General features: G+C 33.9%; 1 protein-coding gene across 1 annotated transcript; it reads left to right on the forward strand.

The window, feature by feature from the left end:
- Positions 1 to 674: 674 nt before the first annotated feature.
- Positions 675 to 8,997, forward strand: LOC132166785 (Putative endonuclease or glycosyl hydrolase). The gene is made up of 3 exons (XM_059577671.2): positions 675 to 1,253; positions 5,169 to 6,702; positions 7,561 to 8,997. Exons 1-3 carry the CDS (start codon positions 866 to 868, stop codon positions 8,723 to 8,725), a joined length of 3,087 nt encoding a protein of 1,028 aa, XP_059433654.2. The 5' UTR covers positions 675 to 865; the 3' UTR covers positions 8,726 to 8,997.
- The last annotated feature ends 5,938 nt before the right edge of the window (positions 8,998 to 14,935 follow it).

The raw sequence follows: 14,935 nt of genomic DNA on the forward strand, positions 1-14,935 counted from the left end.
GTGGGATGAAGAGGAAATCCCGTGTTTTCAATCCTATTCCATAAGTTGTGCTTCCCTTACGTGTCAAATTCCTATTGGGTGCTGCAAAAGTCTGGGTTTACAGACCGACCACATAGTAGGGGCACTCTTTTTAAAAAGTGATCTCTTTTTGAGATATGCAATTGTTCTTTTCTTTTGTGGGGCTTGTTTTGTCCCTTACTGTGCATGTGTAAGATGGTGTTTGTGCTTATAGGAATATTCATGTGTGGATGTAAGTCTTAATGGAAAACGCAGATGAAAACGACGGCAAGAATCATTAGGGAAGATGAAGACGACGGCGGCACAAGGAAGATAGAGAGATTAGATTTATTTAATTTGACGTGGTGTGTGTGTTGGAGCCTCAAAATGACGTGAAAAAACTTATTTGTCATTTTTTAAAAGCATAAATAAAAAAAAACACGTGTCTTATTTTTATTGGGTGTGATGTAGCAATGTAACAGTTTTTGTTAACGGAAAATGAGTTTAGGGAGTAAAATGTTATTTTGGCCTACCCTAGGGACCTATAAATTATTTTTTAAATAAAGTGATTTGTAAATTAGGCGGGGCTCTTAAAAAAAAAATCTAAAATTTAACCTAAAGGCTCGGCCCAAAAGGACCTAAAATTTACACAGAGCGCACGTGCATCTCACGTGCTCTAGGGTTTTAGCAGACCTCACTCTTCTTCCTCCCATAAACCCTCTCACAGTCTCACACAATCCGCCAGCCTGCACTGCAATCCCTCCTCAAATCTCTGAAAACCACCATGAAATGACAAAACCCATTTCCCTTCCCACCCGTAAAACCCCATTTCCTAGCCGTAACCCTCATTCCCATCTCTCCCACCACCATGAGACCCCCACTCTCTCCAAGAACCCTCCTTCTCTACGGCTCCTCCTCTTCTTCTTCTTCTTCTTCATTATCTTCTCCTACATTTCTCCAAATCTTTCATTTCTCAACCTCTTCGCATCACTCATCCCATTCTGTGCACTCGTCTAGACGCTACGACGAGGAGTCCCGGAGTGTGAGGGTTTCCGTGTGGTGGGACTTCGAGAATTGCGGTTTGCCGGTCGGCACCAACGTCTTTAAGGTCGCGCACTTGGTAACCGCGGCGGTCAGAGCCAATGGGATTAAGGGTCCCGTTACGATCACGGCTTTTGGGGACGTTTTGCAGCTCTCGAGGGCGAACCAGGAGGCGCTGTCATCAACCGGGATCAATCTCTCTCACATTCCTCACGGTTAGTACTTCGTTTCATGGAATTCTGTGGTGGATTGAATTCTTTTGAATATTTTGTATTGGGAGTGATTGAGAATATTGATTTTTGAAATGTTATTTTTAAAAGTAATTGATTTGAATTGTCTGGAATAATCTTGAAATTTTGTCAATTAAACGGCTCACACCATGAAGTTATTAATTATTATATTGAAGAAGAGAAACGCTGAAATGAAGTATGATTTTCTGTGAATCAGTGAATGATTGGCTTAAAGTATTTGTAGAGTAATTAAATTAGGATTTTTGGCTGATATTGTTGAAATGAAATAGCCATACACATACTCGTATGTATGGTGGTGGAGAAAGTGGGAAATCATAATCACCAAAAAAGAGAAAAGTGGGTATATTGAAACCAAGTATTGCGTACAAGATTCAATTTTAAGGAATTAGGTGGCTGAGGTGATTTTTTTTATTTATTTTTAAATGATATATTTTGGTTGGTGCTTTAGGCTTTTTGTGGTGCTTTTCTTGTTGAGCCCTTCTACCATGAGATTGAGTTTTGATGGTTAATATTTTAAGTTTGTTTGTAAGGCAGAGTGGCTGTGATTTCTCAAATGCATATGCACTTATTTGTGTCAATAATCTTCATAAAACTGTAATGGTATTTTTCATATATAGATAGGAATACAAATTACAACATTAATACAGTAAATGTAACATTTCTAGTCTTACCATCAATTTTTCCTGAATTAATAGTTTTTACTAAAAAAGGAGCCCACATTTTCTTTTTGAAGTTTAGCATGTTTATGCTTTTCAAACACCAATTTAGCCTTTGTTTCATATTAAAGGTTTTAGGAGGACTAAAGGTTTTTTTTTTTTTTGTGGTCTCTTTCCATTTTGAACCTCTATTTAATTTCTTGGTCTTGTCAAGTGGAATCTTAAGATGGTTTATTTTTCTTAATTTAGTGGATGATCTGTACCTAGTTGACACATTTTTTTAAACACTCATAAAGTTTATGCTTTGAGGTGAATTTTCGTATGAAGAGTCAAATTGAAGCATTTATGTATTAAAACTTGAATGTTTCTTCTTTCCTTATGTTGTGGCTTGGTTCGCAGGTTTACACTTTTCTCTTAGATTGTAGTAAGTATTTTTGGCTAAATTTTTTTGAGTTGATAAAAGTGGAAAAAAAATTTCTTTTTAGACTTACTTCCTGACCTTTTTGACAGATGTGGAAAATCATTTTGTACTATCTTTACAGTATTATAATGGTAAAAAATAGTATATATATATATATATATATATATATATAAACACTAAAGACTTTATTGAACAGCCTACCACCTATGATTAACTCTTACTATTGTATTCTAATGTTCCCAGTTTCCAGGGACTTAGACATGCCCTTTGAAAATTTCAATAGCCAATAGTACTTATTTGGGAGGATGATTATTTTGTCAAGAACAAAAATTATGAGACTGGTGCCCCAAGGTGTCTGCTGGAATCTGCCATCCCTAGGCAAGACAGCAACAGAAAGGGTATTAATGATGCAAATATATAAAACAAAAACACACAAACACAGTTAAGGTAAGAGCATCTCCAGCGGCATTATGTAAAATACCTAATCAAAAAGTACAAATCTCTACTTTAGCTACTGTTTTTTCTTTACACACTCTATAACATATTCTCTATTCTTTTCTCTACGTTCTTTTAAATATTTTTTTTTATTATATTCTTGCCAACAACCCAAACTTTGTTCACAAAATACCATTACCTGAAAAATCCCTACAAAAATCATCACTCAAAATTGTGTGCTCTTTGTTGCTCCGAAGAGCACTGGGAGGAAGAAGCTACAGAGGACTATTCACAAGAATATGAAGTGGAAGACAACTATTACCGCAATACACATAAGCCGAACCCTTTTCCAGTCTTTCTGAAACAAGACCTATTCTGGGATGTTGGGGAGCTAATATCTCTATTCTCAAAAGAACAGCAAAATGAACTCTATGGAAACATTGAGACCGATCCATATTTAGCTAGGGCTCGCCAAGAGGCTGTGGAGTTGATGCTGAAGGTTAATGCCCATTACTCTTTCACTGCTCTCACAGAGGTTCTTGCTGTCAACTACCTCGATAGGTTCCTATTCTGCTTCCAATGTCAGTGAGTGAAACCATGGATGACCCAACTAGCTGCTGTGGGTTGTCTCTCTCTCGCTGCCAAGGTCAAAGAGACCAAAAACCTGTAATAGATACGTAGATCTTAAATTGCAGGTTGACAGTATGTCATTGTTAGTCAATCTACCTGTCTAGATTTTAGATATTGTAGATATTATGCAATAGAAGCAGCAAGGAGACGCCGTTTGAGGTGAAAAGGAGGAAGAATTATAATCATGTTTCATTCCTTCTGGTTGCTAATACCCTTAACAGCAGTTAGGAAGAAAAGGATGAAAACAGGTAGCCACTTTTATATGATGTGAGTAGCTTAATTTAAAGATTAAGGCCGACAATTTGATGGAATGTATTCAGATTGTCTGTGCAAAAATTCAGTACAATCTTGTAATCTCTGCCGTTGCTTATAATTTATTCTGAATACACATTCAATTACTATGCCCTTCGTCCTTAAATAAATCTCTTGATTCTAAATGGCATGATTAATGATGAAAAGTAGAAATTCTAAGTAACTTCCCAAAATGTCCTTGATTTTGTATTAGAGGTGAGCATGCCTTTTAATGAGAATCTTGGTTTCATGTTTTTTTTAAATGATGAGGTAATTTAGGAAAATCTCAATGTATATCTTTTCACTTTTGGAAGGCATGCATTTATATCAAAATTTCTTAAAAGGGGAGCAAGCAATTTAAATTAGGACGGTGGGAGTATATGATATGTTTTTCTTTGAAAAATACTTGCTGGAAAAAGTCCGATGTTTTTGGAAAAAAATAACATGTAGAGTTTGTATCTCTCTTTTTGCCTATATCTTAAAATGTATAATACTTGCACCACTGAATTGTTTTTGGTAATTTTTCAGAAAAGTCACTTCCTAACTTTGTTTTCTTCTCAAGAGATTATGATTATGAGCATGTTTGAGATTGTATTTGAAAAATAAAGCTTTTAAGTAAAAAAAAACACTTTTTAGCAAAATATTCATTTTTAAGCTTTTGCCAAAAGTACGTTTTGGCCATTTTTAGGCTTTTTGCACCCTTAAAAGCGCTTTCAATTTTTTTTACCAAACGGATACTTTTTTTTTTTTTTCAAACAGACTTTTTAAGTGTTAAACGCATTTTAAGGCCTCTCAAACGCATATCCAAACAAGCATAATACTAACTTTTGAAAGTATAACTAGATCCAAAGAAAGCATAATGTTGCTCAAATTGTTTTTCATTTCTTTGACGAACTTGTTGCTAATGTCGTTGGTTGTCTAAATCTCTCCCAAAAATCAAATTAAATTAACTTTACATTTTCTTTAATTTTCTCTATATCCGTTAGGGACATGGAAAATTTCCATGAACAAGAATAGTTGCAAACATCATATTGTAAGTTGGAACTTGAAATCTAAATTGTATTTGATCCATCACTTATTATGAAATATGGTTGTATGATATATTTGAAACTGTGAAATTATATATTATTTTCTTTGGGTAAAATATTAGAAAAGCCTGTATCAATTCAGATTATTAAGTTTTCCTTACACCTTATAAAATTTTTTGAATTTATAGTTGTTTGTACCATAAAATTCAGCATCAAATATGAAGTCTTAATACTTTACTCTCGGCTATGAAAATGGGAATTAACTAATATTGTGTTTGTTTCCAAATCTTTTCTCTCAGTTCATTTTTATTGTTTTATGTGCATCTTTCAGTGGACGAGCAGGTGATATATTGTTATCTATGCATTGTCTTCAGTTCAATTTAACATCTTATGTATATCTTTGTATACATGGGTGTAGGTGGAAAGAACAGTGCTGATAGGTCTCTTCTTGTAGATCTTATGTATTGGGTTTCTCGAAATCCTCCACCAGCCCATCTCTTTTTAATTTCTGGTGACAGGGACTTTGCTAGCATTTTACACAGGTTAAGAATGAACAACTACAACATATTGCTTGCAAGTCCTGAAAGTGCTCCTGGTGTTCTCTGTAGTGCTGCAAGCATCATGTGGCATTGGCATGCTTTGATTAGAGGGGAAAATCTTACTGGGAAGCATTTTAACCAACCCCCAGATGGTCCCTATGGTTCTTGGTATGGCCACTCTAAGGTGCCTCTAGAAGATCCCTTCTTGGTTACTGAGCAACCAACATTTTCTCGGGCTGAGGACTTGCCTGAACCTAGTTCAGATTCTAAGCCTCGTTCTGTTCCAAAAGTACTGATGAAGCTGATTCGTCATATATTGAATAGTCACCCCAAAGGAATATCCATTACAGATCTTCGTTCAGAGTTGGGAAAAAGTAATGTAAGTATAGACAAAGACTTGTATGGATATAAAAAGTTTTCACGCTTTCTTCAATCAATGCCACACATTTTAAAACTTCAATTTGAAGCTGATGGTCAGTTTCTTGTACATAGTGTCACCCCTAAAACTCCTGAACCATTTGAGTGCAATCCAGTTGTGTCTACTGGACATGCTAGTAATAATGGAGTTCGGGACCCCTCTGCAACTTCAAAGACAAATGGTGAGGTGATATCTATTGCCGGAGCTGTAAACGGGAAGTCATCATTGCCTCCATCCTCTGTATCAAATGTGAAGGAGCCTCTTAAAAAGATTCAAGAACATTCTCCTCTTGGCAGATCTATTACAGGACCTGTGGATGAGAAATCATTATTGCATCCATCTCCTGAAATAGTTGTTGAGGAGCTGCAACAGCATTCTCCACCTGACGAGAAGGTTGTTGAACAGGTGAGTGAGGATCATTTGCCTCCGGTGGTAGAGCAAGATTCTGCATCTGAAGTGGGCTTTTTCAAGAGAGTTTGGAGAAAATGTTTTGGCAATAGCGATGCTGGTTTCAAGAATAAAAGTCAAAGCATTCCAGAAATACGTTCTGGTACTTCTGGTGTTAGTTCTGAGGAAAAAAGTAAAGACACTGCTGAATACTGTTCTACTTCTATTAACAGCTCAAAAATGGCAAAAGTCGAGGACAAATCTGCAACATCAACAATTCAGGATGCTAATCCAATATGTCAGGTGCCATATTCTTCTGCCAGTAATGAGTCAGCTATGGACAGCAAAACTGCTACAGGTTCTGAAGCATCTGGTGATAAATCGAGAACAAATCCTGGTTTCTTCAACGGGATTGTAAATTGGTGTAAATTTTGGAGAAGTGACCCAAAGTCTGAGGTATTGAGTGATCAATCCAGAGAAAAACTGGACCAGATAATTAGTCGATCTGGAAAGCATGAGTTATTCTCCAAGGATTCTTTTTGGAATGAGATGGAATCTTTTATGGATACACCCAATGGTTCAGTTATTGTCTCCCAGTCAAGGACCAGGTTTTATGCATTTACTTAATTTTCTTTTTTTTTTTTATAAGTATTTACTTGATTTTCTTTGATTTATGCATTTTTCTTCCTCATGATGCTGATGATACCCTTTTACCCAGCTTCTGCTCGTGCATTTTAAAAATACTTGGTTCGATTGGTCATTTTCTTATCATTGACTTAATATCAACTTTGAAAGTGAAAAAGAAATGAAATATCTCAAACTATACTGCATATAGTGACCAAACATATCTGATACTTGGTCCCTTTGCTGGGAATTATTAGCAATAACTTTTTATGGTCTAGCATTTCTATTTTTTTATGGAAAAAAGTAAGTGTTTGGAAACTAGCAGGATCTTTTCTTGAAGTAGTTTTTTTTTCTTTGTTGTGATCATCATAATTTATAGTGAGGAGACACTTTTTAAAATCTTGATATGTATCATTCAGTATAGTTTTGAGTTGAAGTGCATTAGATGGAATGAAATTTCACCAAAGATTTACAGCTCCTGCCCAAGAAACAACATTATAAAATATATGAAGATACAAATAATGATATGGTAGGAGGGTTTTTGTTTATCATTTTCTAGCCTTTTTGCTTTTCTACAATAAAAGTTGTGCAACTTTTGGTGTAGTTCTTATTTCATAATGATTTAAATACAGATCTTAAGTGATTGATGTTAAGTCTGAAATTGATGTTTAGACTTTTTTGGTCAATAGTATCATCGAACCTAGAGGCTCTCCAACCTTGTTGATGCCTTTATTTCTGTCTTATAATAACCTTTTAAAACTTGGTGATTTTCTTGCATCTAATTTAACAGTTGCAATCAGAAACATACTTAATATAATTCTGCTACATGTGATTTTTGTCAGGGAACAGATGGCAGAAAATCTGCAAAGGGACGGGCCTCCGGCTCTTAGATCTTTAAGTGAAGGTGACCTCCTCCACTTGGTGGATTTGTTAATATCAGAGATGAAATGGGTGGAAGAATGCCCCTCTCAGACGTCACCTTTCAAACTCACTTGGAACGTTAAAAAGAGCTCTGTGGGTCAATCTCATGGATCAAATGGGTTAAGCTCTATCTTCTTGGACAAAAAATCAGCGTCACGAGAACACGGTGGAGAAAAAAAGTATAAAAATATTCCCCATACTGGAGTTTCTCCACCTGTCATTAACAAGAACCCTTCTGTCAGATCTAGAAGTGATATATTAGCCGATTGTCAGAAGCTTGTGAATGAGATAGTAAAGCATTATCCGAATGGGTATAATATGGGCTCCTTCAGAAAACTGTTCCTTGAGAGGTATGGCTATACTCTTGATTTACAAAAGCTTGGCTACCAAAAGTTGGTATGCTTGTTACAGATAATGCCTGGGGTGAAAGTAGATTCCACCTATATGTTTCCGTCTGGTAAAGCCTCGAATAGTTCCCGCCTTGGAGTTACAGTTCCTGATGGTCAAGAAAATAGTGCTGGTCATTCAGTTGCTAATTCAGATAGTGAATTGTCTGACATGGCAAAGAAGGATGATGATTCCGACTCTCAATGGGAAGAATTGGGGCCTGTCTCTAACACAGGTTCTTCAAGAAATGAAATGGAATCTGTATCAAGGAGGAAAGCTATAGAACAAACGGAGAGGCCAAAATACCCTGATTATGAACCTTCGGTCTCAGATGATGAGTTTACTGATTCGGAAGGGGACACCTCTACATTAACTGGACCAGAAGGGCATGCAAAGAGAGTAAACGAGGAAGATAGCTCACTACTGCAAATCCTTGATTCATGGTACAGCACTAAGGAAGGTGACAATAGAAAGAACCAGTCAGACAATGTTGATTCAACAAATGGTTCGAATCCATCTGGTTCATCAGCAGTTGGAACCAACAGTGATGATACTAATATGGGAAACAATGTACGGAAGCAAAGACCTCAAAAGAGCTATTCTTTTGTTTCTGACCAAGTTGAGACCAACAAGAACAAGCTGATTGATGGAATATTGGGTAGCCTGAAGAAATCAGGTGAGCCAAAGATGCAGGGCTGAAGGGTTCTATGATGCATTCTTCCTGGGTCTTCAAATTGAATGTTAGAAAAGTGGGATTTTGGGATATTGAGAAATTTTTGTATTAGAAATAGATGGTGATAATCCATATCATACATGCATTATTGCAGATTTATTATTGTCATGGGAATTTTGATTTAAGCTTAGAGGTACAATCCGAGATCATTGGCACTGCAAAGAGGTATGTTTTGCCTTCAATCCAAATTTATGGTTAGGAATTATGACAATTATATTATATAGAAGGATTTTATACCTTTATCATTGTATCCATATCCATGACTTCCATATTATCCATAAGAAAAGATCCTAAAGCTGTTTCAAATGCCCACAAGGCATTCTCTTCCAGGCTACCATTTACTTACATAATTCAGCAGTCGTGTTGTCATCATTCTTCCCTCCTTCCTATATGTTGCATGAAAAACCATTCATTCTTCCCTTTTACCAGGTTTGGTTCGTCGAATACAATATCCTAAAAGGTTTTTTTTTTTTTTTTTCGCAAATTATATCTCACTATTCTACTTGGAGGCACAGTGCATACTACTTCAACCTTGAGGTAATTCACAAGAGTAATTTTATATAACACATTTTTATTCTGCAATTATCTCACAATTCTGACGTAGTAGTTTATTAACTTTTATTTTTTTTTGTGAGACAAAAATATAGTATCAAGCATTACTCATTTCGCCTCATTTTTGGGAGTTCATATATTGACTTTATATTTTTCTCTTCACTTTCAAGTATTCTTCTCTTCCCTGACTTCTTCAACCTATTAATGTTGGTATATTGGTGCTTATCTTCAAAAGGTGCACAGAAAGGGGCTGTGCCAGCTTTGCTTTTATCTCAAAACTTTTTATTGTTATTATAAAAAGCAAATTGGTTCGTGATTTACTCTGCAGGAGTGGGTCTAAAGGGCCCTGTCTTGTTGAGGTTTCCCGTCATCAAGAAAATAAAAGCAAACTGCAAAATAATAATAATAATAATAATTAAAAATTAAAAATAAAAAATAAAAGAAGAAGGTATCAATTGCCTTTTAGAGAGCGTCTCTTCCCCCCTCCAATGAGTTTTTCTCCCTTTCGAGTGCCGATAGAGGGAGGATTCTCCAATTTTTTTTTGTTGTTGTTCTTCCTCTATTTAGTGTGTGCACTCTACGAACATAAATTTGCTACAAACTAATTTATAGCTAATTTTTACAAACTCATTTAACGAAGTGAAATATGGCCATAACTATTAAAAAAATATGTGAAAAACACATGTTATTAAAAAAAAAAAAAAAAAAAACATGTGATTCTTACATGTAAAGAGACGCATGTCACTTTATTGAATAGAGATTTCCGGCTGCCTCAAGCGTTAGACAATTTACCCCTTTTTTTTTTTTCCTTTTTTAAAATTAAGGGTAAAGTTCATATACTCCCCTCAAACTACCACCTAATTGACAATGTCCCTCCCCCAAACTTTCAATTGCGACAATGTACCCCCAAGACTACCAAAATATTGTCAATATCCCCCCCCCCCCCCCCCCCAAAGCTAGCAAAAAGATTAAAATGCCCATATATATTTATCAATATGACAAAAATACCCCTAAAATTCAAAAAAAAAAAAAAAAAAACGAAAATTGTAATTTTTTTAAAAAAATTATTTTAATTTTTAAACGATTTTTTTTAACCTAAATTTTTATTTAAAAAGAAAATTTATTTTTTTAGATTTTTTTTAAAATATGTTTTAAAAAAACGAAAATTTTATTTTTTTTAAACGAAAATATTTTAATTTTTTTAAAAAAACGGAAATTTTTATTTAAAAATTACAAAAGAAAACATTTTTAAAACAAAAAAACAAAAGAAAAATTAAAATTTTCAATTTTAATTTTCTAATAAAAAGATTTTTTTTATTTTAGGTTTTTCCAGAAATTTTAGCATTGTTTTTTAAAATTTTACTAAGGGTAATTTCATCAATGAGGGCGACATTGACAATATTTTGGTAGTTTGGGGATACATTGTCGCAATTTAAAGTTTAGGGGAGACATTGTCAATTGGGTGGTAGTTTGAGGGGGGTATGTGGACTTTCCTCTAAAATTAAAGAAAAGAGATATTAAAGGGGGAATTTAAATTTGAAATATTAGCACCAAATTTAAGGTATTAGCACCAAATTTGAGGCATTAGCACTAAATTTAGGATGATCAAATTTTTTTTAAGTGATTCCATCCTTCAAAGGTTAACCTTACACCCCTAAATTTTAGTTTTGAATTTAAAAACAAGTTTTGAGGCATTATAAACTAAATATTAACTCATAGAAATTTAACTAACAAAAAATATATATATATTACAAATTTTTTTATTTTTTTTTAATATATGTCTGATGCACGGCTGCCAAAATTTGGTAGCCACGTAGCAGGACTCTACTTTATTAGATGAATTTGTATCCATTACTAGCAAAATTTTGTCCTCACTCCACATGACGCCTTGGCAAGTGTGGTTTGCACGTGCCACAACCCTTTTTGGTTCCCACGACTTTAGAGTCTTTGTTAGGCTGCCTCACCCTTCTTTTTGGTTTTCTCTTTGATGTACTTTACCTCCCTTGACGGTTTCTTTGTATTTTGTTTAAAAAAAAAAATTGAAATACCAGCAAATAATATTGGTAGGATGTTGTCTCACCGCCGATCTAGAAAAATACAACTCAAACCCATCCATTCGAAGTATTCCACTCCTCTTGACCAAATAAGTAGGTAATTGAAAGAGAGCATTAGAGTGGAGGGAGAGAGTCCCTCCCTTTTTCCACCTTCACCATAGATCGATTAGAGCGTGTATGTCAATGATCCTCAGGGTGCTTTTTAGTGGTGCGTGGCTGGTCAGCAATAGTGTGTGGAACACGTGAAGGTGTGTTGGGTTTTTGTTATTGTATTTTCGTTATTTTTAAATAAGAATGTATTCTCTCTATATCTGCTTTTAGTAGAGATATATGAGGTGAAGTTTTATTCGTTTTCATAAGTTTTGTTTTCACGAATCCTTATAAATAATGAAATTGGTTTCCGATCGATCTTTTGTTTTCTTATGGTTCATTTTCTGGGAGCAAACCACATACCGATGACGGAGGAGTTATCGAGAATTGTCACTATGATAAAGGCAAAAAGAGGAAATTGCAATTGATAAAGCACTAGTAGAAGAGATAAAAAAAAAAAAGCTAGGGAATCAACGACCTGGCAAGGGATAGAGACGTGATTCGCCGGAATTTTCTGTAGATCTAAAACTGATTGAGACAGTGACTTTTTATTTATATTGTCTTATAATAGCTCGAGAGGCTATTGTGAATGTCATAGATAATGTTTGAATTGTGAAGATTCCAAATTATATCTTTGACATTGTACAGAGCATTTTGCTCTATTTGATTATTATATCTAGGGGTGGGCATGCACGGTTAATGGTTAACCATTTTTTTAAGAAAAAAAATTAAAAAATTTGTATTGAACATTCATTGCTTAACCAAGATTAGCTCATGCAAATATTTTTTAAAAATTTGAATTTAAAATAAAATAACTTAAGAAGCCAGCTTGTATTGCTAGCACTTAGCCGAGAGCTTGTGCTTACTCAATATTGGAGCACTACATCTCTTAAGTTTCGAGAAGGAAGGCATAAGGCATCTTTTATATAGAGAAGCAATGTTGAGGTATTTTGGTTTCTTAGCAATATGGGCCGTTGTCCTTGGAGTTATCCTCCGCGTGTGTGATATGGTGAGACCGATTCCATGCGAGCACAGTAAATGATCTTGACCGTTTATTTGGATCATTAATTTTGTATTCAACTTAGAACGTTTGATTTGTGAGCTCATGGTGTCATTGGAACACCATCTAACTCTCACTTTCGGAATGGCTTACAGCGGCATTTTATTTATCAAATTCAACGGCACAGATTAAACTCAATTAAATTAGATTAGATTTAATCTATAACGTTTGAGTTGTGAGCCCATTGTTTGTTTTGTTTTTTTTTTTTTTGTTTTTTGTATTTAAAAAAAATTGTTTTTTTTTTTTTACAATTATTTTATTATTTTATTTATTAAAATAATATGGATATTATAGGAATATAAAAAAAATAAGTAGTTTTTTTGATACATTTTGGTAGTTTGATGAGTTACATTAATACCTTTTGAATATTGTGAGACTCTATCACAAATGGTTGTTAGTTTGGACGTCTTTTTTTTAATATTTTTCCCTAATTTAAATGTTTGGCTTTACAATTCATCGAATTGTACTACAAGTCTACCTTTATTTATTTTGTTTGCTTATAGATCTTATACTCCTAGACGTACTATATAGCCCACAAAACCATGTGTGGGCACGTGAATTAAATATTTAGTGCAATTTACAGATCTATTAACTTATTGTTATTTAAATATTGTCAAAATTGAATTTTTGACTAATTCTTTAAAAGAACATTGGTCCCATTTTGATAGTTAATTGAGTTGAAAATTGAAAACATAATAAGAAACAATTATTATTCTATATATTTTCTTTTGTTTAACTTTTCTTAACACATACTAATTTTATTTTTTTATATATAAATTCAATCCTCAATCCTAATATATTTCTTTTTTATTTATACTTTACTCCATCCATAGAAATTCCTTATTCCGTCCCTATTTACAATAAAATAATTTCTGGTTTTGCCCATCTGACTGGCAGTTGAATGTAGTAAGAAACTGTCAATGAAAAATTTTTACTCAAAAAGTAATGAGAATTTGAAAGTCTTTTAGATTATTGACATAGTCAAGGTTATGCACAATGAGGGTTTTTATTTTTTATTTTTTAATTTTAAAAGGGTATCCGAGAATTTATTAATCAGCAAGAAACTTTCTCATGTACTACAATCTCTCTAATACATTTTAGATAATTAGACCTCCATAGTTCTTCTTCCTGTGTCAAAGCAAATCTCGCAAGACAATGTGCCGCCTAGTTGGCCTCTCGGCTTTAATAACAAGTATAATAGTACTAATAATAAAAATCAGAAAAAATCATCTGTGGTATTTACATTATAAAGGCAATTAATTGTTTTAAATGCTTTATATAGCAATTTAAATTACTTTCATTGTAAAGCAATTTTTTTTTTTTTCCAAGTTTTTTAGTTTGGGAAATATGGTACTTTCACAAACAAATAATACCTAAACCTGTGATATTATATATGACTCGTACATATGTAGGTCAACTCATTCAATTTATTCCTCTACTCATTTATTTTAATCAATCAAGTGGTAGAATATTTTTTTTTTAAAAAAAAAAGAAAAAAAAAAAGAGAGAGATAGACGTTTCCACTCGCCAATGCTCTCATTTTAACCTATAAAACTTTGTCCAACTACTCACCCAAAAAATAATAACTTCAAAAAAATAATTATTGAGACCCGAATCAGTAACACCTGCTTTGTGTTGAGTGCAAAGCAAAACTTACACTTATCTTAATTAATAGGACTAGTTTCACCTAAACTAGAATTGCCAAAACATAGAGTTAGACTAGACATCTAATCATTTGTGCTAACATTAATGCTACCCATGCATAATGAAATTATATGATCGCATTAAATTTTTCGAGAGCCACGTTTTAATTCAACCCCATGTATTTTTCTTGGCAAGATTAGTGTAAAAATCATATTTTTATCTAACAATTATCTTATTATGTTGATGTAACAGTACCAACCAACCATCGAATTTACTTTTCGAAAGATATTTCATCCACCACAATTTGAGGAAAACTTTATATTTCCAAAGAATTTGATTCGGACACAAATTGCTAAATCTCTCTAACCCCTCCACCACATCCGGCAAAGCCCGTGCAAAAATGCATTTGCATATTTTTATATGAGTAATATTATTTAATAAACCGTTAAACAACCGTCATATAATTAAAATAACATGACAACGTGACAGTAAAAATAGCAAGAAATTATAAAAAATAAAATCAAAAACAGTTTTCATTGTCACGCAATTTTATCATATAATAGTCGTATAACAGTCTACTAAATAACATTTTTTTTTAATATGAATAAATGATTTAATAACGATGATTATTGAGGCAAGAACACCGTCAACCAAACCCCTCATCACCCCGCCCCACCACCGTCCCAATCCTTGACACCCCCCCCCCCCCCCCCAAAAAAAAACCCATTTTAATTAATTAATTAGGAAAACCTCATCTTTCATAGGACCCACCAATG

This window comes from Corylus avellana, chromosome 11, assembly GCF_965113065.1.
Source record: "Corylus avellana chromosome 11, dhCorAvel1.hap1.2, whole genome shotgun sequence".
Taxonomy (NCBI): Eukaryota; Viridiplantae; Streptophyta; class Magnoliopsida; order Fagales; family Betulaceae; genus Corylus; species Corylus avellana.